The sequence below is a fragment of the Nylanderia fulva genome, unplaced genomic scaffold (assembly GCF_048542155.1).
Source record: "Nylanderia fulva isolate GAGA-0341 unplaced genomic scaffold, ASM4854215v1 Scaffold62, whole genome shotgun sequence".
NCBI classification, from domain to species: Eukaryota; Metazoa; Arthropoda; class Insecta; order Hymenoptera; family Formicidae; genus Nylanderia; species Nylanderia fulva.
In genome coordinates this window covers 667,876-693,977 of record NW_028190721.1, presented here as the reverse complement: position 1 = coordinate 693,977, position 26,102 = coordinate 667,876, and the positions used below count along the sequence as shown (strand labels likewise).

The 26,102-nt window shown below is 31.5% G+C and overlaps 2 protein-coding genes across 2 annotated transcripts; one reads left to right on the top strand and one right to left on the bottom strand.

Moving 5' to 3' along the window:
* Positions 1-1,694: 1,694 nt before the first annotated feature.
* Positions 1,695-24,922, top strand: LOC146720741 (uncharacterized). Its single transcript, XM_085488088.1, is given in 10 exon segments — positions 1,695-1,797; positions 2,125-2,445; positions 2,944-3,590; positions 4,041-4,208; positions 9,467-10,156; positions 10,158-10,561; positions 12,926-14,253; positions 16,528-17,708; positions 17,710-18,115; positions 24,255-24,922. Coding segments are annotated over 10 exon segments (5,916 nt in total).
* Positions 18,922-21,956, bottom strand: LOC114936663 (uncharacterized). Its single transcript, XM_029309928.2, has 8 exons — positions 21,557-21,956; positions 20,785-21,004; positions 20,194-20,715; positions 19,958-20,102; positions 19,808-19,879; positions 19,483-19,736; positions 19,211-19,382; positions 18,922-19,049 (listed from the first exon to the last, which is right to left on the bottom strand). Exons 3-8 carry the CDS (start codon positions 20,341-20,343, stop codon positions 18,922-18,924), a joined length of 921 nt encoding a protein of 306 aa, XP_029165761.2. The 5' UTR covers positions 20,344-20,715; positions 20,785-21,004; positions 21,557-21,956.
* Positions 24,923-26,102: the final 1,180 nt, after the last annotated feature.

Genomic DNA, 26,102 nt, shown 5'->3' with positions numbered 1-26,102 from the left:
ATATTACTTCTAAATCAAGAGACACGGTAGTGTCTCGCGCCAAGTTAAAAAACGACGCTTTGCGCAGCGAGGCACACCGGGTATTATAACGCGAGTCTGACATCTGAGAACATCATATATTTCAATTATGCAATAACGGCTGAAGCGATCGAGTTCTTATTATGCTCAATCGATAGATTAGGTTTGAATTATAAAAGAAAGTGCCTTTATTTTTTCTCTATGTGCTTTATTAACGGAAATATTATAATCTAAACTTTGTTTTTCTTAAAAATTGTTATAAATTTTGGTCGTCGTCGTCGACCTTCTCAATGCGCATGTATTTGAAAATGTCCATTTCGAGCATTCATTGCAAGATAGCGTTGATGTCGCTCCATGAATGATGTTTTGACATATTGTGATTGACATAGGTTCAGTTTAACCTACATACATAAATTGAATCTTTTGATTTAGTTATTACCAAATTAATTATAAAACTAATTCTTATTCTTTTCAGGGAAATATTGTATTCATAAATACACATATGAATTTTTGTGCTGGTATCTTGATATCTTACACAAAACTATGCAAATTTAAATATAAAATAAAATTAGTAATTAGCTCTGTTAAATTAATAAATTGTAAACAAAGAAGGGCTATAAGAGCTATTAAACTTAACAAGTTGTCAGTTGATATTAAAAAATATAAAAAAAAAATTTTAGATAAAGAATCATATTACAATAAAAGACATATCAGAAATGTTATATATAAAAAGACAAACTAATGGATTAAATCTACAAAACGACACTGAATTTTTGCCTGATATATACAATAATATTATAGATTCTTTACCAAAATTGCCAGGGTTTGTAAACAGACCTTGATATGTATAATAAAGGTGAAACACCGAGTTACTGCCGCATTTGGGAAATTCGTTCTCAAGAGGACAGGATAGAAGAAAGCTGAAATAAACAACAAGACTGAGAAAAAGGAAATCGAATACCTGAAGAAGGCAGGTTAGAAGAGAACTCACAGTATATATATCTTTAGTTTCATCTCTCTCCCTCTCTCTCTCTCTCTCTCTCTCTCTCTTATTAATATAATCTTATTATTAATATAGGTGTAGAAGAGATGAAATTAGATGATAATGAATTATAAATACGATAAAGATGCAGAATAAAATAGATACAGCAAATATGCGAATTGTGAAGAGAATGATCAAAGAAAGGAGAAATAATCAATCTGAAAGAAAAGGAAATGAAGAAGGGTCAATAATAATAGAAGCAGATGAAGAGACACATGAGCTGATATTGAAGAAAGGAAAGCTAAGTGTAGGATGGAAGAAGTGTCCTGTATTTAATCACATCAATGTTAAAAGATGTTTCAAATGCTGGGGATATTATCATATTGCAAAAAATTGTACGCGAGAGGAAGCATGCTATAAATGTGCAGGAAGTCATAACTCGCGTGATTGTACAGCGACAAAGAAGATATGTGTGAATTGTATGTTCAAAAATCGAACATACAATCTGAATATAAGCGATGACCATGACGCCCTTAGTCCGGAATGTCCGACCTTTAAGAGGGCGCTGTGGGAGGAGAAGAGGAGAGCAGGCTGGGAGGACGCTAAATAGCAACCACAGGAAGAAGCGGAGATAATACTATATACAAATGCGCAAAGTTTAATTGCGCACAGAGATGAGATACAACATCAGATCATGAAGAAAGTAAATCCTGCGTTCTTAGCATTATCGGAGACCAGAGTGACTGAGGATATCGAAGACAGTGAAGTGAACGTTCCGGGTTATAGTATAGTTAGATGTAATGCTGAGAATAGGAATACGGGAGGAGTTATTTTATACGTTAGAAGCGATATTAAATATGAGATAGTATTAGAGGAAAAAAAAAATTAGAATCGAATTGTTGGTGTGTTGCGGTAGAAGTAAAAGATAAATTATATAAAGGAGTGATAATGGTAATATATCACTCACCGAGCGCATCGCACGGAGATTTCTTGAGATTTTTCGAGGATATAGTAGAAGAGTTTATAATAAAGGGAGAATGCATGGTAATAGAAGATTTTAATATAGATCTTATGAGAGATTCGTTTTATGCGAATAAACTGCAAATCGACAATGCTAAGCTTAGGTATGAAACAATATGTTAACGAACCGACGAGAATTACGAAAGACAGTCAGACAATTATAGATTTGATCTTCGCTAATAATAATAAAATAGTACAGGTAATTAATGAACCTAAAATTACGGATCACGCGTGGCTGAAAGTTGAGCTGAGTGTTAGTAAAACTGAAAGTAAATATAGAGAATTTAGTGCTAGGAATTATAAAGAGTTTGATGAAAATAAATTTGCTATATTAGTGAAAAATAAATTACAAGAAAGCCAGGAATGTCAGTGTGAATGTATGGGTGTCAGTGAGAGGGCGAAAAAACTTGTCGATAGTATAGTGGGTGCGTTAGATGTAATGGCGCCGAGGAAAAAATTTAGAATTCCGAAAGTTTGGGAAGGGAAGAAATGGTTTTCAGACGAAATAAGAGAGGCTGCGGATAGAAGGGATAAGGCATATAGAAGAGCATTGTATGACGATACCGAACAAAATTGGTCGCAGTATAAAATTGAAAGAAATACAGTAGTAAAATTAATTAGGGAGAAGAAAAAAGAATATTATGAAAATATGATAGATCTTAATAAAGAAAATCCTACGTCTATGTGGAAAACCTTGAAAGAAATAATTAGAGGCGAGCCAGTAGGCATAAAAGAAGTAGGAAATATAGATTTTGAAATTTTAGGCGATATCGAAGAGTGCAATATAGCTGATAAATTTAATTTATATTATATACAAAGTATTAATAGTATAATAAACTCTATAAAGGTCGTTAGATCCGGTGATATAATCGAACATTGGATGAATATAAATAAGAAAATTATTTATGTTATCGAAAATAAAGGACTTATGGAAAATTTCGTGACTATTAAACTAGAGCAGTTAGAAAAAATTGTTATGGGATTGCCGAAAAAGAAAGGTACGGAAGAGGGAATAACTAGCGATATATTGAGGACAACTTTTTCTGTAATAAAAGAGGAATTTGCGAATATAATAAACAATTCTTTAAGAGAAGGTCTCTGTCCGGAAGGTTGGAAAACCTCTACGATAATACCGATTCCAAAGATAGATAAAGCGAAAAAAGCGAGCGATTATAGGCCTATAAATATGTTACCAATATTTGAGAAAGTGTTAGAATTAGTAGTAAAAGAACAACTTGAAATGTATTTGGAAACTAACGATACTATAACAGAACATCAGTCGGGGTTTAGAAAATATTACTCGTGTAAAACAGCGATTCAAACTGTCATTGACGAATGGAAATTAATAGTAAGCGAAGGAAAAATGGTAGGTGTAATTTTCATGGATCTTAAGAGAGCGTTTGAAACAATAGACAGAGAAAGATTATTAGGAAAAATGTATTATTATGGAATTAGAGGAATGGCCTTAGAATGGTTCAAATCATATTTAAATAATAGGAAACAGCAAGTGCGTTTCAATCATACATGGTCTAAATTATTGACAACAGAATACGGAGTGCCACAAGGCTCGGTACTAGGACCTTTACTATTTATAATATATATAAATGATATAATCGAAGGCTGTCCAGAAGGGTGCAATATAAAAATGTTTGCAGACGACACGCTTATATACGTAAGTGGAGAAAGTAGCACGGATATAGAGATAAAATTGAACACGGCTTTTAATATAATCGAACGTTGGATGAATATAAATAAGTTAAAAATGAATGCAAGTAAAACGAAGTATATGATAGTTAGAAGTATTCGAAAAGAATTGAGAGGTAATACTATTTTGAAATGTCTGGACGGAATTGAAATAGAGCGTGTAGAGACTATGAAATATCTAGGTATAATTATCGATGACAGACTTCGATTTCAAGATCACTGTGATTATATGTTAAAGAAAATAGGTAAAAAAACGAGTTTCTTAAATAGAGTAGGTAATTACATATCAGTGTATACTAAATGCATTATATATAAGACAATCATAGCTCCTCATTTTGAGTATTGCGCGACGATATTAATAGGCATGGGGGAGACGCAGATAACCCAACTGCAGAAGGTACAAAACAGAGCTATGAGGATAATACTTCAATGTGATAGATACACCAAAGTGGAAGACATGCTAGAGGCGTTGCAATTTATGTCAGTAAGACAAAGATTACAATATAATATATGTATATTTATTTTTAAGATATTGAATAACCTGTTACCAATTCAGTTAAGAGATAAGTTACAAATAGTAGGGAACGAATGCGATAGGGAAACAAGACAAGCGGGTAATATCGAAATTCAATTTCGAAAAACAAGGAGTGCATAGAAAAGTTTGTTTTATGAAGGAAGTATATTGTATAACGTCCTGCCAGTAGAAATTAAAACTTGCGATAGGCCCGAATTATTTAAAAGAAGATTAAAAGCGCATATCTTACATATGTAAATGTTAAACTGTATAAGAAAATAGCTGAGAAAGCTAAATAAAAGCTCATCAATCAATCAATCAATCTCTCTCTCTCCGTCCCTCTTTCTCCGTCTCTCTCTCTCTCCGTCTCTCTCTCTCTCTCTCTCCATCTTTCTCTCTCTTTTCCCCCCTCTCTTTCTTTCTCTCTCTCTCCCCCTCCCTCTCTCCCTCTCTCTTTCGCTTTTTCTCGCTCTCTCCTGCTCTCTCTTTCACTTTCGCTTCCTTTCGTGTTTCCTCTCGCCCTCTCTCGCTCTTTCTCGCTCTATCCCGCTTTCCCTCGTTCTTTCTCGCTCTCTCCCGGTGTCTCTCGCCCTCTCTCTCGCTTTCTCTTTTTCTCTCCCTCTCTCTCTCCCTTTCTCTCTCTCTCTCTTTCTCCTTCTTTTTCTCCCTCTCTCTCCCCCTCCTTCTCTTTCGCTTTTTTTTACTCTTTCCTGCTCTCTCTTGCTCTCTCTTTCACTTTCGCTTTCTTTCGTGTTTCCTCTCGCCCTCTCTCGCTCTATCCCGCTTTCCCTCTCGTTCTTTCTCGCTTCTTTCCCGGTGTCTTTCGCCCTCTCTCTCGCTCTTTATCTCTCTCTTTCTCTCTCTCTTTTGCTTTTTCTCGCTCTTTCCTGCTCTCTCTTGCTCTCTCTTTCACTTTCGCTTTCTTTCGTGTTCCCTTTCGCCCTCTCTCGCTCTTTCTTGCTCTATCCCGCTTTCCCTCGTTCTTTCTTGCTCTCTCCCGGTGTCTCTCGCCCTCTCTCTCTCTCTCTCTCTCTCTTCCTCTCTTTTTTCCTCTCCCTTCCTTCTCCCCCTCCCTCTCTCTTTTTTTTCGCTTTTTCTCGTTCTCTCCTGCTCTCTCTTGCTCTCTCTCTAACTTTTGCTTTTTTTTTCTTGCCCTCTCTCGCTCTTTCTTGCTCTATCTCGCTTTCCCTCGTTTTTTCTCGCTCTCTCCCGGTGTCTCTCGCCCTCTCTCTCTTTCTCTCTCTCGCTTGCGCTCTTGCTCTCGCGCTTTCTTTCTGTCTCTCTCGCTCTCTCTCTCTCTTTCTCTCTCTCCGTCTTTCTCTCTCTATTTCTTTTATATAATGTTAGTTAGAAAAAAGGAGTTAATATTTTTGCGCAGGATCTTCAGGACTTTTCCAGGACACCTTCAAAAATTAGCGGCTTCTGAAGCGGTAATAAGTAAGTTAATTAATTAAATTATTCAAAAAGGTTGCTGTGCGCCTGTAAAAAAGGCCGCTGTGCGCCTGTAAAAAAGGCTGCTGTGCGCCTATACAGAGCTGCTGTGCGCCTGTAAAAACCGGCTGCTGTGCGCGGATACAGAGTTGCTGTGCGCCTGTAAAAAACGGTTGCTGTGCGCCGATACAGAGCTGCTGTGCGCCTGTAAAAAAGGCCGCTGTGCGCCTGTAAAAAAGGCTGCTGTGCGCCTATACAGAGCTACTGTGCGCCTGTAAAAACCGGCTGCTGTGCGCCTGTAAAAAACGGTTGCTGTGCGCCAATACAGAGCTGCTGTGCGCCTGTAAAAAGAGGCTGCTGTGCGCTTGTAAAAACACAAACTGCTTGGCAATATCTAATGGCAATATACTGCGCGATTGAAAAGTGAAGCTACTGCGTACTTATAATAAAAAATTGACGTTTATAAAAAAATATTTTGTTTACATTATATACATACAAAATGTCTGTTAAAATAAAGAAGCATATGATTCTATCGTCTAAAGAAAAAGATATAATTATTCAAGGTGAATGGTTAACTGACATGCATATGGAACATTTCGGTTGTCTTTTACAAAATTGTTCAGATTTTAGACCTGTCGAAACTTGGCGAGTGCAGTGTCTTGATACAATTCAACCTATGCCAATAGATAAAAAACATATACAAATATTGCATAGTTCATCGGGTCCATTCGATGGACATTGGGTATGCAGTTATTATGACACGAAAAATATATTTATTTATGATTCTTTAAATTCTAAGAAATTATATGAGCATCATAAGCAATTCTTATCAAGATTATTTCCAAAATATTTTGAAAAACGTTTTGTAAAATTTCCTACCGTTCAACGTCAACCAAATTGTAATGATTGTGGTGTTTTTGCAATAGCTTTTGCGATTTCATTATTATTTAATATTAAACCTGAAAAAGTAAGGTATGATCATAGTTTAATGCGTCTGCATTTGCTGAAAATTTTAGAAACAAATGTAATCGAGCATTTTCCACAAGATTTACAATATAATACTCAGAAAGTCTTTCCATTGGCAGTAATAAAATTTAAAGAAATTGATGCTGCTCGTGTACGTACGAAACGTCAATATGAGACACAACAAAAATTAAAATCGAAGGAAATTTACGACATTACTCAATCTAAAAAAGATTTGAATAATGTACAATTAGAAGAAATTAAAATGGAAAGAAACAAATATAATTTCAAAAATCAAGATAAAAAAGAACAAATTTTGTATTTACAAGAAAATCAAAATCTTGAAAATAATAGTGCTAATTTAAAAAATAATTTTGATAAAATGTTGCAGCAATATGCACAAGTTTTGGAGAATAAACGCGCCAAAAAGCGACACTTATGTGCACAAGATTTAGAAAATAATCGTGATAAAAAGCGACAACGATATGCACAAAATTTAGAAAATAATCGTGATAAAAAGTGACAACGATATGCACAAGATTTAGAAAATAATCGTGATAAAAAGCGACAACGATATGCACGAGATTTAGAAAATAATCGTGATAAAAAGCGACAACGATATTCAAAAAATTTGAAAAATAAACAAGGTTTACAAAATAATTGTGTTAAAAATGAAAATCAACGTAATCAAGAATTTAAAATAAGCACAAAATCTGTATCTACAATAACAAAATTCAATTGTGCAAAAAAAGTTATTAAAAAATATAAAAAAATTGTATCGAAAAATTCTATAAAATTTCGTTATTCTTTAGAAATAATTATAAAAAATATTACAGAGAAACTCAATATTAAAGGTCATATTGAGAAACGACTAAAAGCCGAAAAAATCGTACGGTGGTGTATGCATATTAGGAACAATCATGTTCGCAATATATACAAATTGTTAGCTTTAATTAAAAAGAAATCAGAAGTAAGTTTGACACTTGTCGCTGAATGTTCTAAACTTGAAGAAAAAATAAATGTTTTATGTGGCGAATCTAGGCATACAGCCTCATCCAAAAATTATTTTATTGATTCCACATATCATCATGTAACTTCAAAAGAACCTTTGGATACGAAAAAAGAAATTCTAAATATATTACCGTTAATAAAAAATGTAACTTCATCAAATTCTTTGGTAATAGATACGAAAGGACGAGTTATGAATATATTATCGTTACAAGAAGAATCATTAACAAAATCTTGGTTGTGCTTCATGTAAAATTGATTCGTTTTTAATTGATCGTTATCAAAAGTTTCTGCAAACTATAGATAACTGTACTTTAAAGAATGTACCAGAATTGATAAAAAATATTCATGAATGTACTATAAAAACCACAAATGAGAAATTGGGTCATACGCGTAACTGTCATATTGATTTAACACTTTGTAAAGGAATGTTTCTTCCAGTTCAATTATTATCTCCTCATTTTCCAAAAGTAAGATATACAGGGTTTGTCCGGAAAGTAATGCGTCGCATTTTTTTGTGACGCGACTATACATCGCAGAGCGATGGGACCGGTTGGGGAGGAAGGGGGGTACCCTTAGCTTTCCAACGGTAGGTCGCTCAATTGTTTCCATGCGCTTGGAGGGTTAGGACGGCTTATTCTGTGAACCTCTGCTTAGTGGTCGCGTCGAACTTGTGATGGAGAGAACGATAGAGACAACGCTATGCGATAAAGTTTTGCGTGAAGCTGGACAAGACGCCGCTGGAAACTTTTGAAATGCTCAAGAAAGTTTGGCCCCGGCGGACTTTTTTTTATTTCCTCGGCTGAAAAGGGAGCTCAAAGGACAACAGCTCGAGTCGGTTGACAACGTACAAGCTACTTCGACGGCCTCCCTGAACAGCATCCCAGTCAAGGAGTTCCAGAAATCTTATGACGCATGGAAATCGCGTTGGCAAAAATGTATTGACGCAGAAGGGTCATACTTCGAACAATTTTAAGTTGTTTTACCTATGCGATCAATAAATTCTTTTTTAAAAAAATGCGACGCATTACTTTCCGGACAAACCCTGTATTAAGCATTTAATTTATAAAATGACTGCTTTTTATCAAAAGATTAAAAATCTCGATAAAGCATTAATTCATGCTGATTTAAACGCATTGAATGAAATTGTGACTTGTGCACAAGAAAAAACAGATATGTACAAACATCAACAGACAGATACAATTCTGAGTGATGATGATATTTTTTCTAAATATCATGAAGCATTTAAAGCTTTAACTAAACGTTCTGAAGACACACCACGGCATATTTGCGTATCATGTGAAAGATTGTGTTATCAAAGAAGTTTGTTTAAAGTTAGTAATATTCAAGCACAAATAGACAATCAAATTTGGAGAGATTTAATGGCACATATTCAACAACACAAAATTAATGCAGAATATATATGTAATTATTGTGCAGGCAAATTTCGTAAAGGTCTATTACCTGCATATTGCATCTTGAATAATCTCATCACAAATGTTGTGTCCGAAATAATATTATCTCTTAACACATTTGAAAAAATTCTTATACAAAGAGCTAAAGCATTTCAAACTGTTCTTAAAATGGAAACTGTTATGAATAGAAAGTTGCCTCATAGGCAAATGATACAAAAAGTTAAAGGTAGAACGTTTCATTTACCACTTCCGTTACAGGAGACATTGAATAAATTATGTCATAATACTGATCCAATAAATATTAATCATGAATTATATATATTAGTTAGAGGTGTTCCGACAAAATCAAAGATTATTTGGGAAGAGATGGTTAATATTAAAAAAATATTTGATGCTTTAACGTGGTTAAAGCGCAACAATGCTTTATACTCTCACATTATATTGCCAATTAATTATAATGAGTTAGATTTGGAAAAGTTAGAAAATTTAGTATTCCAAGTGGAAGAGACAGAAAATGATACAGAAGCAATATTGGATGACAACTATGAATTATCAAATAATTCGATAAAAGAGACAAAAAATGATATGGAAGATTTATTAGAACAACAAAAAGCAATATTAACTCAAGTTACTGATGAAAATAATGGCTATTACGAACAATATTCTATCTATCCCTTATATGAAAAAAAAGCAAATAAAACTTCGACAAGTTTATATCAAATGTTAAAAATTAAAGATCTGCCTTTAGATAATCGTGAAAAATGTTTAGATTTAATGTGTTTTCCAGATGTATACCTTTTTGGTATTAATGGACAACAAGAGATTAGGCCAGTCAAACTACATAATCATGAATTTATTAAATGTCGTTTGACATCTAAACATCCACAATATAGATTAAATCAACAATTTTATTTATTTTATTTGTTAAACGATGCAAATATGCGTCAATTAAGTCGTGGAATTTTTCATAAAATGAATGTAACTAATCCGCGAGTTCGTTATACAGCTGCAGAATATTTAGATGCAATGTCGAAAGAATTGTTGGAATCTAATCTGAGTACAATATTTTCGACACTTCGAAATACGGAGCAATATTGGCAGTAAACCGAGAAGTGATTTAAATTGTATGACGCAGCATTATGGGCCTGCGACATGGTTTATAACACTAAGTCCGAGTGAATGGTTATGGGAAGATTTAGGTGAATATATTCGTGAAGTAAATGGATGGCATGATACTTCCTTATGTGTTAACGTACTTGTTGCTAAAGATCCTGTATCAACATCTAGGTTTCTCGATAATAAATTTAGAGCAATGCTTGACTTTATTAACTCTAAAGATCATCCAATTGGAGAAGTAACGCACTATTTCTGGCGACGAGAATATCAAGGTAGAGGAATACAACATTTTCACATATTAATTTGGATTAAAAATGCACCTATTTTCGGTGAATCTACTATTGAAGAAGTCTCCAAATTTATCTTACAATATATAAATATAAATTTAACGTATAAGACGGGCAACAAGAGCCAAATCGCGGATGACAATGCTTTATCCTAACGAAACTAAATAATTTTCCGTTAGAATTAAATACCGGTGCACAAGGCACCAAATTTTACTTGGACACGGCCAAGATTTTTAAAATATGAAATAATCTCATATTTGAGATTTAATTTCAATACCCCCTTTAACCCCCCTACGGAAAATAAATAAATGAATGCAAGAGAAAAATATAGATCCGAAAATCGCTGAATCGGGAACCGAACCCGAGACCTTTCGCTTGCCGGGCGACTGCTCTTCCAGCTGAGCTATTCAGATCCTTTCGATTCTATACTTTTCTCTGTTATATATATTAATGTTGGTAAACAAACGCATTTTTAAGCCAGCGTGTATCAATATAAGAGTTTTAACAAGGCTCTGTAATATAAATATAAATTTAACGTATAAGACGGGCAACAAGAGCCAAATCGCGGATGACAATGCTTTATCCTAACGAAACTAAATAATTTTCCGTTAGAATTAAATACCGGTGCACAAGGCACCAAATTTTACTTGGACACGGCCAAGATTTTTAAAATATGAAATAATCTCATATTTGAGATTTAATTTCAATACCCCCTTTAACCCCCTACGGAAAATAAATAAATGAATGCAAGAGAAAAATATAGATCCGAAAATCGCTGAATCGGGAACCGAACCCGAGACCTTTCGCTTGCCGGGCGACTGCTCTTCCAGCTGAGCTATTCAGATCCTTTCGATTCTATACTTTTCTCTGTTATATATATTAATGTTGGTAAACAAACGCATTTTTAAGCCAGCGTGTATCAATATAAGAGTTTTAACAAGGCTCTGTAATATAAATATAAATTTAACGTATAAGACGGGCAACAAGAGCCAAATCGCGGATGACAATGCTTTATCCTAACGAAACTAAATAATTTTCCGTTAGAATTAAATACCGGTGCACAAGGCACCAAATTTTACTTGGACACGGCCAAGATTTTTAAAATATGAAATAATCTCATATTTGAGATTTAATTTCAATACCCCCTTTAACCCCCTACGGAAAATAAATAAATGAATGCAAGAGAAAAATATAGATCCAAAAATCGCTGAATCGGGAACCGAACCCGAGACCTTTCGCTTGCCGGGCGACTGCTCTTCCAGCTGAGCTGTTCAGATCCTTTCGATTCTATACTTTTCTCTGTTATATATATTAATGTTGGTAAACAAACGCATTTTTAAGCCAGCGTGTATCAATATAAGAGTTTTAACAAGGCTCTGTAATATAAATATAAATTTAACGTATAAGACGGGCAACAAGAGCCAAATCGCGGATGACAATGCTTTATCCTAACGAAACTAAATAATTTTCCGTTAGAATTAAATACCGGTGCACAAGGCACCAAATTTTACTTGAACACGGCCAAGATTTTTAAAATATGAAATAATCTCATATTTGAGATTTAATTTCAATACCCCCTTTAACCCCCCTACGGAAAATAAATAAATGAATGCAAGAGAAAAATATAGATCCGAAAATCGCTGAATCGGGAACCGAACCCGAGACCTTTCGCTTGCCGGGCGACTGCTCTTCCAGCTGAGCTATTCAGATCCTTTCGATTCTATACTTTTCTCTGTTATATATATTAATGTTGGTAAACAAACGCATTTTTAAGCCAGCGTGTATCAATATAAGAGTTTTAACAAGGCTCTGTAATATAAATATAAATTTAACGTATAAGACGGGCAACAAGAGCCAAATCGCGGATGACAATGCTTTATCCTAACGAAACTAAATTAATTCTAACGGAAAATTATTTAGTTTCGTTAGGATAAAGCATTGTCATCCGCGATTTGGCTCTTGTTGCCCGTCTTATACGTTAAATTTATATTTATATTACAGAGCCTTGTTAAAACTCTTATATTGATACACGCTGGCTTAAAAATGCGTTTGTTTACCAACATTAATATATATAACAGAGAAAAGTATAGAATCGAAAGGATCTGAATAGCTCAGCTGGAAGAGCAGTCGCCCGGCAAGCGAAAGGTCTCGGGTTCGGTTCCCGATTCAGCGATTTTCGGATCTATATTTTTCTCTTGCATTCATTTATTTATTTTCCGTAGGGGGGTTAAAGGGGGTATTGAAATTAAATCTCAAATATGAGATTATTTCATATTTTAAAAATCTTGGCCGTGTCCAAGTAAAATTTGGTGCCTTGTGCACCGGTATTTAATTCTAACGGAAAATTATTTAGTTTCGTTAGGATAAAGCATTGTCATCCGCGATTTGGCTCTTGTTGCCCGTCTTATACGTTAAATTTATATTTATATTACAGAGCCTTGTTAAAACTCTTATTACAATATATAAGTTGCAAAATGCCAGATGCAAATATTTCGCCATTATTGTACAGACGTGTTAAAACGCATCAGCAACATATACATAACAATTATTGTCTTCGTTCTAAAAAAGTAGGACGTAAAGTTATTCGTCGGTGTCGTTTTGGATTTCCTCGACCCGTTACTGAAACTTTAAATATGAGAGATGTGGCAACTTCGATAGCCGGTAGAAAACAATTAAAACATAAAAGTAGACTTTATGATCTTCCTCGAATGGATAATGAAGTTAATATAAATGATTATAATCCTGTTATTCTTACTGCATGGGAAGATAATATGGATATACAATTTATTGGTGAAAAATCATCGCTGCTTATCTGGTACATTACTAAATATATTAATAAAGCGGGAAAAAGTGAACTGTCTGATACTATCCTTAGTAAGAATGAAAATAAATCATTAGCGAGTTATCTTTGGAATATTGCTTTGCGATTTACAAATAATAGAGAATGTGGAGCTTTTGAAGCTGTTGATACATTGCTAGGTATTTCTTTATATGGAACTGATCGAAATACAACTATCAAATGGTTAGATGTTAATCAAATACGATATAGAAAATTAAAAAGCTCCAAAGAAATTGAAGCTCTTGATGCTGAATCTACAGATATATTTTATCCATCTATGATAGATAATCATTATCCACATAGACCAAATAAATTAGAAAATATGTCTCTTTATGAATTTGCACAGTGGTACGATATTTCGAAAATCAAACCGAAAAATGAAGATATTGAATATTATAAAATGAGTAATGGTTATTATCTTAAACGGCGACAACGTGGATATCTTATAAATCATTATAGAAATGATATTAATACACATCCGGAAAATTATTTCTTTGCATTATTGCTGATGTTTAAACCATGGCAAAAATTAGAAGATCTTAGAAATGAATGCAATACTTATGCTGAATCATTTCATAAAATAAAACTGCATCTTGTAGAAGCATTGCAATATCATGAAAGATTAGAAGAATTGCAAAAAGCATTTGAAACTGCAAAACAGTTAGTTCAACAATATCTAGATGACAATTTAGAAAAACAACAGTCTCAGGATGATCCTGAAAATCCAATTGGTGTTCAAAATATAAAGGCTGGTGAAGCAATGCAAGATTTTAAAGAGCTTGGTGATAAAGAAATTAGAGAAATTGATGTATCTGAAATGATAGAAAAATTAAATATGGATCAAAAACGAGTATTCAATAAAGTTATTAATACTATAGAATCTGATAAATCGGTATTACGATTATATGTTACCGGAGAAGGTGGTACTGGAAAAAGTTTCTTAATCAAGACTATTAAACCATTAACAAAAATTATTTATTGCAAACCCATGTAGAATCCTATCCTATTGCAAACCCATGTAGAATCCTATGAAAAATTAATCATTGCAAACCCATGTAGAATCCTAGGCAAAATTAACCATTGCAAACCCATGTAGAATCGTACCCATTGCAAACCTATGTGGAATCCTATGAAAAATTAACCATTGCAAACCCATGTAGAATCCTATGAAAAATTAACCATTGCAAACCCATGTAGAATTGTATTAAAAATTATCCATTGCAAACTTATGTAGAATCCTACATTGCAAACCCATGTACAATAGAATTGTATGAAAAATTATCGATTATAAACCCATGTACAATCGTAATTTATTAAACAAAGTTGTATATTGTACGTCCTGTTTCCCTTAAAATATCATAGAGATTAATTTAATAATCTTGTCACATTCTGTTGTAATTAAATATTCGTTATTATTAAGTCAATTACAATCGTGGTCATTTTAATATAATTAATTTTCAATTCTCACTCCTTTACAATTGATGCTGATTTTCGTTGGCCTACTAAAATTCTTCATTTCTAAGTGCAGCCAAAAATTTGCCACATATATGCTAGCATGGTTCAGTGATAGCAGAGTGTATACATATTTACTAGTAAAACCTGTAAGTTTTCCCGCGTATTTATATTTTGTAGCAATCAAGCAAATATGATCAAATTTCTCAGCAGACAAATTATATTCCTTCAACAATCGTTGATTATTTGCAATGCATGACGTGACCTGATCACGCTGAAAAAATATTAGTTATAAAACAGATGTAGTTCCTATTAGTTAATTATGTATTGCAGAATCATGCAAACGCAGCAAGACTAAAGAATATAATATAATAAATTGAATAATGTAATTGTTCAATAAAAAAAAAATACCACTGAATTAATGTCAGCAGAAGGCTCTTGATGTAATTGGACTTGTCTGATGATATTACTTAGTGAATAAAGTTTATTATACATATCTACTGTCGCGAGTTCTAATCTATTTAATATAGAATTAAAATCGAGAGCATTATCGTTTAGCTTTTGCATTTGCTTTATTTGCTTATATACATCTTGGCAAAAATTTGAATCGATTAGTAGAATATCCATTTCTTCCATACGCGTGGATTCTATATAATTACAACTAATATGTAACATGACATTGTAGGGAATGTAACCTACATACAGGGTTTGTCCGGAAAGTAATGCGTCGCATTTTTTTAAAAAAGAATTTATTGATCGCATAGGTAAAACAACTTAAAATTGTTCGAAGTATGACCCTTCTGCGTCAATACATTTTTGCCAACGCGATTTCCATGCGTCATAAGATTTCTGGAACTCCTTGACTGGGATGCTGTTCAGGGAGGCCGTCGAAGTAGCTTGTACGTTGTCAACCGACTCGAGCTGTTGTCCTTTGAGCTCCCTTTTCAGCCGAGGAAATAAAAAAAAGTCCGCCGGGGCCAAACTTTCTTGAGCATTTCAAAAGTTTCCAGCGGCGTCTTGTCCAGCTTCACGCAAAACTTTATCGCATAGCGTTGCTCTATCGTTCTCTCCATCACAAGTTCGACGCGACCACTAAGCAGAGGTTCACAGAATAAGCCGTCCTAACCCTCCAAGCGCATGGAAACAATTGAACGACCTACCGTTGGAAAGCTAAGGGTACCCCCCTTCCTCCCCAACCGGTCCCATCGCTCTGCGATGTATAGTCGCGTCACAAAAAAATGCGACGCATTACTTTCCGGACAAACCCTGTACATGTTACATGCAAAGAGGTTACATGTCATCAAATCTGACATCTGATCTGACACATATATACCTAACATCATGGATCATGGAGCGACATACTATCGCCGTCTGTTGTAAAACGTGCGAGATGGACATTTCCAATACATGCATCTATTCATGTGTTGTGTACGTGTGATATATGTGTGCGCATGTGTTGTATACGTGTGAATACGTGTAGCACGATACTACTATGTTTGCGTGGTCGATGATAACGGGGACGTTTCTTAAAAGAAATTTTTCATATTTCGACTTTGCAATTATATATCTCTGCTTACAAATCACGTAGAGCAGAAATAAAGACACTTTTATTATATAATTCAAACTCAATCTATCGATTAAGTCTAGTATAAACTCGATTGCTTCAGCCGTTATTGAGAATTCGAAATATTATAAAGACTCAAATGTCCGACTCGCGTTAAGATACACGGTGTCTCGGCTACGCCCTTAACTGGTCGCGAGACACTACCGTGTCTCTTGATGTTGGATAAAACAAAATCTCAACAAAGATACTGCTGTAGCAGCACCTACTGGTATTGCAGCATTTAATGTAGATGGATTGACAATTCATAGATTGCTTCAATTACCAGTTGAACATGGTCATACCCCTAAATATAAACAACTATCTGATCATGTATTAAAACTTTTACGAGCAAATCTTAAAGATGTTATTCTTTTTGTAATCGATGAAGTGTCAATGATATCTAATTTGACTTTAATGTACATACATCTTCGATTGTCTGAAATATTTGACACTAGTGATTGCGATGATGGTTGGTTTGGTCAAAAGCATATTCTTTTATTCGGAGACTTGCTTCAGTTACCTCCTGTGCATGAAGATCCTATCTTTATGCATTTATCAAATGAAAAAATTGCTAAACATCTTGGTTCCTTAAATGCTATTAATTTATGGACTACATTATTTGACTACGAAGAATTGACAATTAATATGCGTCAACAAGGAGATAATTCTTACCGTGAGTTATTGTCGCGAATTCGTATTGGATTAGTAACAAAATCAGATTGTAAAATTTTAGAAAGTAGAAAAATATCTTTTAAAGGTGAATCTTTCGAATCTAGATTAAATGAGTTATGTGATTTTATTAATAATAATTTAACATCAGACACTGTTTGTTTATTGCCTACTTGTAATATGTGTGATATTCTTAATAATGCAATGTTAAGTCGTATTGTTTCAAAAGAAATATTATTAATTGCTGAAGACACGATTAATTGTGTTCCATATTTAAAAAAGAAAGCATTAAAAGTATTGTCAAATAACGATGATGATAATTCAAAAACAGCTGGACTTTCAAAACAAATTAAAATTAAAATTGGAGCAAAAGTTATGATTCGACATAATATCGATGCTAGTTTAGGTCTTGTAAACGGTACAATTGCTAAAGTAATTTCAATTGTACAAGATACATCTACTGATTACGTAGAAAAGATTAAACTTCTTTTACCATCAGGTTCAGAATATGAAATTGAAAGAGTAAGTGTTAAATTTGAAGTGGTAGATAGAGTGTATGTTATTAGAAAACAATTCCTAATATGTTTGAGTTACGGCATCATTATACATAAAAGCCAAGGATTGAGTTTGCGAAGTGCAATTATGGACATCGGTAACTCTGTATTTAGTTGTGGTCAAACTTATGTGTGTTGCATTATCGCGATTAATATCTCTAGAAGGATTACATTTAATTAATTACGATCCTTCATCAGTAATAACTAGCGAAAAAGCTATTATTGAATATAATCGTTTAAAACAGATACACAATCAAAATGCAGAAATGATTACTATGACAAAAGAACGCTATCGTAAAGTAAAAGATGTTTTATGGGCGTTACCAAAAATAATTACTTCTGTTCAAAAATCAAGTTCAGATCAAACAGTTCGACAAAATATTGCTTGGATCATACGTGGTTTCCAAAATACAGACAAAGTTTCATGCTATGCAAATGCAGTATTACAATGTTTATTACATTTAAATGTCATTAGGCAACAATTATTTAATTGCGATAAATCAGATGTTTTACGTATATTAATGCATCGATATGAATACCCAGTCAGAAATGTATAGTTGACTCGACGTCGAATCAACGTTGAAATCTGATGTCGAAGTATAGTCGAAATTTTGATCGATTCGACGTCGATCTCGTACCAAATATCAACCAATTTTCAATTATTATTTCAACGTCGTTTCAACGTCGAAATTTGATGGTATATATATATATATATATATATATATAAAATAGTATACTTTATTATTTATTATTTTTAAGGTAAAAATACTAAAAAACAAAAAGTGCAAATCTTATTTTTCTTTTATTTATTATTATACAAAGTTGAATATAATTAAACTACATTGCATTATAAAATATATATTTATTAACAATGCGTTATATCTGTAAACTATTTCAAATTTTAACATATTATAAGAATAAAGCGTTTAGTATACCGTTTAACAAAAAATCACAAATAATTGCAGAACAGCTACGTGTTTTACTAACTTTTACACATATAATAAGTACTGAAAACTTATAAATTTGATAACGAAAGTAATATTGCACACACAAGTCCTGATGCTTGTAAACAAAAAAAAAGAAAAAGTCTCTTATATTATATTAATATAGCGACAAAATAAAATTCCATTTTTTTTTTAAAACAATCGAAAGTATAAATCATTTTTCGCAATCGCATAAAATTAGAAAAAAAATAAAACTGAAATTGATTTCACGTTACGCATAAAAAAATAGATATTTTTGTCGCAGACATTTTGTTGTTTTAAATATAGAGCAGAGCATAGTTCAGCCATAAATATGCTATAAAAATCGTCAAATTTTAAAACAAAAGAAACACAAAAATAATCTTATTTTTTTATTCTTTTCCCCATACTGCCGTCATCTTGGCGACGCCAAGGTGCTTGCTTTAGCCACAGTGAAGTAGCTGCATCAATCTCTGGGATTTCTGTTTCTGGCCTTTTGTCTAAAATGACACCTAAAAATGCAATAATTTTTATATTTTATTAAATTTTATTAAATTTTTTAAATTATTTTATTATATTAAATTTTTATTTTATTTTTATTGATTAATTTATATTTATATTATTCTCTTATTTGAAACGATTCTTAGTTGGAAATAAATATAAGTTTACTTACCTTGAACAACTTCATACAGCATCAGCTTTTCGAAACATTTTTTGGATAAATGTTTACCACTTTTTAAAGTAAAGTCTGCTGCCAATGTGTTTGAAATAAGTTTCCTTAGTACTTTATATGTAGCTTCTTTAATATTGTCTTTAGGACCAATAATTTGACTCATGTAACAAATCTGGAAAAAATCAAAATTTAAGCAAAGAAAATTAAATATTAATAAATATTAAAAACAAATATACATATATATATAATAAAAGCGATAAATATTTATTTACAGTTGCACCAGCATTATCATCTTTCGTTAAATATTTTTCAAATTTTTCTAATTCTTCCTCTGTTGTCAATGGAAGTGCTGGAAGATCTGCTGGTCTTATTATTCTTTTCTCATGTGGTAGAAGAAAGCGATTTAATCTGCATAAATTCATAGTAATCATATCTAATTTGCTACTAATTTCTTGATTTAACGAATACATCTTTTTTTCAAAAGCTTTCATATCAAAGGTCGCTTTAGACACATCTAATACACTACCTGTAAGAAAATCAAAACGTAATATTTGATGCTTTAGAAAAAATTAAAAGGTACAAAGTCATATATGTTACTTGATCTACAAGATGAACTCGGTGTAGTTACAGCTGTCACATGTGAAGTAACTGGACTCTTTTGACGTAATTCTGATGGAGAAGTGCATATTAAAGATGATTTTTCATCAGATATATTTGCTTCATAAATACAGTAATCTTTTGATGTACCTGGTGTCTCTATATTTATCGATCTTGCACTTGTACTTGGAGATACATCTTTATTTGATGACATATCCTGAACTTTCATTGAAAAATCGTCCTCTCGTGGAATATTAGGATCAATATTTTCTTCTGTAGCATTATCAGAATCCATCTTTACACATGAAAACATTTCAAGACTTTATTTATACCAATAAAATTATGACTTACATCACATTGCATGTGCGACGTATAGAAATACTTACATTATCTTCTATTAAACATTTCTGTTTTTCTCTTGCAATCTCTATGATTTTTGTTTTGTTATCCGTAACTGAAGTTACCTTCCTTGCTTGACATATTTTTGTAAGTAAGAGATCCTTTTTAGATTTATGATTTTTAGAAAATGTCAACATTGCGTCATTTTTTTTCTAATTGTTTATTTTTCTGTAATCTTTCAAATTTTTTTGTTTTGCTATCTGTGATAATATTGTTTTGATATTGTTTTACTTTATTATTTTCTGATCGAAACAAGATAAGTGGCGGAGAAGGAGCATGTTTAAATTTATATTTTTTTATAGCACTATCATCTCTATCAAAATCTGAATCATCAGAAGTTGAAATATTTTTAAATTTCTTCTTTTTTATCACTTCTGTCGAGAGAGATTCATCACATGCAAACTGCCGCTTAATTTTTTTACGTTTACCACGACCAAATTCACACTCTGTTTCATAATTAGACGACATAATATATCCATTTCGTGCATTTCGTGCAGCCAAAAGTGTATCTAGGAAATACAATTAAAAAGACAATTAACTTTTTATAAGCAAAAAATATGCAATAAGAAACAACATACCATAACATTTTAAAACAGTAACATTATATATCGGCCATGAAGGAAGTGCATCTATTTCTTTTTTAATTGCAGTACTCTGCTCAGATTTAGGAGGCCAAGAAATTTTTGCATTTGTTTCTTCATCTAATTGTTTTAGCCATTTAATAAGACCAACTTCAAATAAAGAATCGTCTTCCTCGTCGCAATCAACATCTTCATTTATAAATTTCAAAACGACAAACTGAAAAAATAATGATTTTGATATGTAATGACTTAAAATTTTTCTAACAATAAAATACATAAAAGAATTAACTTTACATACACTTACAATTAGATACACAATATAGACGACATAATATATCAAAATTCTATTTGTAAAAGGACATAGTATGAAGTAAAGGTATGCAAACATATTCATCTTTTATAGGAATGAGCCAACATTTGGCAATAATATTATTTATAGAAAATACCAATCTTTCTTCACTTAAATCAGATACTTTGACAATGCCAAGTTCAGACGAATGCAAAGGATATGTATAAAAATCTGTAATATTTTTAAAAATATTGCCAACAAAAATTATATTATCCTGATTGCGAATGACATTTCTCAGGACTCCAATTTTACCTTCACTTGTTTTGAAGCATGAATCTCTATTATTTACTTTAAAAATAACATCATTTACTGAAATTTTTTTAAACTGTTCACCATAAATATTTTCATTGATATTTCTATGTTTTTTTGAAAAAATAATGTTATTTATATCAGAATCTAAAAGTACAACGTTTTTCTTACTTTGTTCTAGCTCACGTTTTGCTGCTTGTTGAATGGGTTTAAAACCAGATTTGAGGTTACTTTTAATCATTTTTAATTTGTTTTCATAACGAAAGGCACTAAATGTATCTAAACAACCATGATCAATACATTCTTGTGCCAAATGGCAAAGAGAGTGAACATTATATACAACAAATAATTTTCTAAATAATGTGATAGAATGTTGGATAAAAGTTCTGAGTAGAGTATTTGCATACTCGTTAAAACTTTTATAAAGAATGGGACTTGTAAGAATATAAATTCCACAATGCAATAATAGAAAGTGCTTATAAATATTTATATCAGGATGTGAAGCAAAAGCTGCTATGCCATCGTATAAACATAAACGACGGAATTCCGTTGCTTTGTAAAATGATAATTCATGTAAAGATCTGGGTTTTCGAGCAAAGTCCTGAGGACAAGAAGGGGCTAACAGAATCAGCCTATCAGATATTCTGTTTACAACAGTCCAGTGTAGTTTCCATGGACTTATCCAATTCTTCCATGCTTCTAATAATCTCTTAAACACACCTTCATATACCAAATGCATAGGCTCTAATCGAAACTGAGAGACCATTTTGGTATTAAGTTGAAGAAGAGGTGATACTCCTTTATGATGGCGAGGTTGCATTTGATTTTTAAAACTTTCGTCAGTTCTTAAAGGAGCATGTAAATCAATATACGTTTGCCTATAATCTAATCGTTCTCCCCATACTGTACATTTTTCACATGAAGCATATCCATTATGGCCTATACAACATTTTATTAATTCTCTAGCTGGAGCATCAAGAATATAATGTCTAATTAAAAAAATAAAAGTTTTTCCATATCGTACATAACCATTAGAAATTAGATTATCAACTTCAGTTACAAAATCTTGCAAAAACTCTTTCACATTATTTGGATCAGAATTCCCAAAATAAATAGCAATAATGAATGGATAATTTTTAGTTCCTACGAGATGTCCTAATATTGGCCAAAATTTTTTCTTTGAACTTCGAAAAAGAGGGAGTCCGTCAGTATTAATATCTATTTCAATTTTTTGTTTTACTTGCAAGTACTTTTTTAAATTAAGCCCATCCAAATAATTTTTAATTCCTCGATACCAAAATTGTCCTCTATTTTCAAAGTGAGTAATATGTATATAATATCGTCATCAATTTTCAATAAAGTTTTATAACATTTAGGCAGATTATTAAATACAGGTTGAAGTTTTGCAAGTAATTCATCTATTTTTGACATAGAAATAACATCACCTGATAAAGCCCATTGACGTAAAGCTAATATTACATAATTTTCCTTTTGCTGATCATTTTCAAAAACTGTATTAACATTTTCATCTCCATTTTCACTTTTATTCGTATTTTCACTTTCATATATACTTTCATCTGTATTTTCACTCTCATCTATACCTTTGCACTTATTTATATTTTCATTTTCATCTCTATTTTCACTCTCATCTATACATTCATTTTCATCTCTATTTTCACTTTTATCTATATTTTCATCAAAACTCATGACATTAGAAAGTCTTTCGAAAGCTATATCTTCTTGAATCTCAAGTTCACTTTGAGAATAATGATTTAAATCTATTAATTCATTAAGTTGCAAATTTTCTTCTTCAGTCTCTTGAAATTGACAAATTGCTGTTGCTCAAACTATTGCACTTGAGTCTACATTTTGATTCTAATAATTTATTAACTCTTTTTAAAATATAATCTTGTCACTCTTTAACTTTCAACCTTTTTATAACTATGGTCTCAGCTCTTTCCTTCCAACTACGTTTATAACACTATATATATAAACAAAAAATGAAATAATTGACATGTGATAAAAAAATGTATAAAACTATTTTCTTTGTTTATAGAAACAATAGAATAGAACTGATTATATATATCCAACTGCTACCTTTTATTATTCAAAGCAAAAATACTTTTTTACACACTTTATCTGACAAATACGTGGAAAGCAACGTACAGAATTAAAAAATTTAAATATAAAAACTCTAAATCAAAATACAGAGAAAATGTTTATTATAGGTTACGTTGTCACAAACACTTAATAACCGCGCGCCTATATTTTGTATCCTATTATTATTTTATATAAAAATAATAACAATCAAGTGTAAGAAAAATAGTACTTACCCGCTTAGTAACGTCAATATCCATTGTGATAATTAAAAATGCGATAATACACTTGTAACATAAAAGCAATATCCGCAACGTGCGCATTCACTCTAAAAACGGATGGTCATACATATATATCATACATTACCCCCGATCTACGATCGTAGCGACGCAACTTAAGGGTATAACACACACATCGAAAGATTTTACCAATTGCCGAATCAAGCAATGTGAAAGGTGTGTTATAGCTTTTCTGACGCGCTGTTCAATCACGGGCCCGCAAGAATTTTTTAAGCGATTATAAATTGAATCATTTAGGCCAGATTCCACAACTCACTTTAATAACCGAAACTTAAATCGTTAAACCTAATCAGGATTGGTTCATAACGAGTTAGACTTCGGTTAAAGAGATCAACGTTGAATCAACGTTGCACTTCATCTGATTGGATGATTGATATTGCAGTAATATCAACTTTCTTATCGACTCAACTAGCTGTCAACCATATCGACGTTGAATCAACCTTGAATCAAGGTTACATTTCTGACTGGGTATGGAATGTCTAATTTAAATACATTTACAGTACGACAATGTTTAGGAGAATATTTTTCGAACACCGCAAAACGAAATGCATTCCATTTTCTTACGACTCTTTGCGAAAAATATGATTGTATAAGAAATTTAATAGAACATCAAGTTACTTCTACTAAACGATGCAAAATTTGTGGTAATACTAAAATTACTGTTGAAAAGAATATTGCTATTTCAATTCCTATTAATAATTTGAAAAAGAAAAGTTATAATCTAAATGATTTATTAAATGTTACGACTTCACACTGGAAAGAATCACACAATAAATCATGTGAACGTTGTACTGGAAATGATATAATATTTAAAAATGAAATATCATTGGCAAAAGAGATAGTTGTAATTCATTTAACAGTATTTTCACAAAATAATAAATTAATGAAAGCAACACAAAAATTAAATCTATGTACTGTTCCAACAAATAAAGTATTAATAGCTGGACAGTTATATAAGACGATGAGTGCTATATTTTATCATGATTCGTGTATTGATAAAGGTCATTATATAAGTATGTGTAGAGAAGGAGTATCTAACATTTGGGTCGAAGTTGATGATGCGCTAATTAAAAAAAAACAGTGGCCTAGAGGTGCTAAAAATATTTATATAATATTTTTACAAAAGATGACTAATAAATAATATATATAGCATATGAAATAATGACGAGGATGATGGCGGATTCTTTGCTTTCTTATTTTAAATTATAAAAAATATATGGTATGTACTACAAAAAGGAATGATATCCATAAAAAAAATACCTTTTTTTAAAAAAAAGGTAAAAAAAGGGCGCCAAGTTTACGCGTCATGTGTTAAAGTGTTTTATAAAAAAAATAAAACTTTTATGTTGTAAAATTAATTTTATAAAAAATATAAAACTTTTATGTTGTAAAATTAATTTTATAAAAAAATAAAACTTTTATGTTGTAAAATTAATTTTATAAAAAATATAAAATTTTTATGTTGTAAAATTAATTTATAAAAAATATAAAACTTTTATGTTGTAAAATTAATTTTATAAAAAATATAAAACTTTTATGTTGTAAAATTAATTTTATAAAAAATATAAAACTTTTATGTTGTAAAATTAATTTTATAAAAAATATAAAACTTTTATGTTGTAAAATTAATTTATATAAAATATAAAACTTTTATGTTGTAAAATTAATTTTATAAAAAATATAAAACTTTTATGTTGTAAAATTAATATTTCTAAAAAAAAAAAAATGATATCTAAAAGTTGCGCTAAATGAATAAATATTTATAAAAAAAATTGAAAATTAGAAACTTATGCAAAAATTAAAAAATTAATACAAAATTAAAAAATTAAAAAATTTTTAAATAATAACTGTGAGACGACCCTACTGGCTTAAATTTATTATTATTATTAATTCGATGTCATATACAATAAAAGACAACGTTTCGAGTAAGTTTAGGTCCTTATCAAGTCTTACAAATTCTTTAATACAATATATAATTGAGTTTTTACATTATACACATTTCTATATAAGTACTGTGTCAAGTAAAACGTTCCGTATGGATGGTAAAGGCGAACGTATTATAAAAAATTTTAGTTAAAAAAACTTGGCGCTGCTAAATTTAAAAATAACTGCAATGAATCTTATCTATAATATATCTTAAAGTAACAAATAATTAATTTATGGCAATATATCTTAACGTAACAAATAAACTACTAAACAATTTATTTAATTTAAAAGTACAAAAATATTTGTAATGTAAATATGTACGGAGTTCGTTCATTAGCATAGTGGTTAATTAGTTATTGCAATAGGTATATCTTAAAGTTAAAACAAATAAAATT

Coding starts and splice junctions, on each gene's coding strand:
- LOC114936663 (XM_029309928.2), bottom strand. CDS start 20,343: ATGTTGACATTTTCTAAAAATCATAAATCTAAAAAGGATCTCTTACTT. Junction 19,880..19,957: donor GATAAATATAGAGACACCAG/GTACATCAAAAG, acceptor CTTCTCCATCAG/AATTACGTCAAAAGAGTCCA. Junction 19,050..19,210: donor GCTGTATGAAGTTGTTCAAG/GTAAGTAAACTT, acceptor TTGCATTTTTAG/GTGTCATTTTAGACAAAAGG.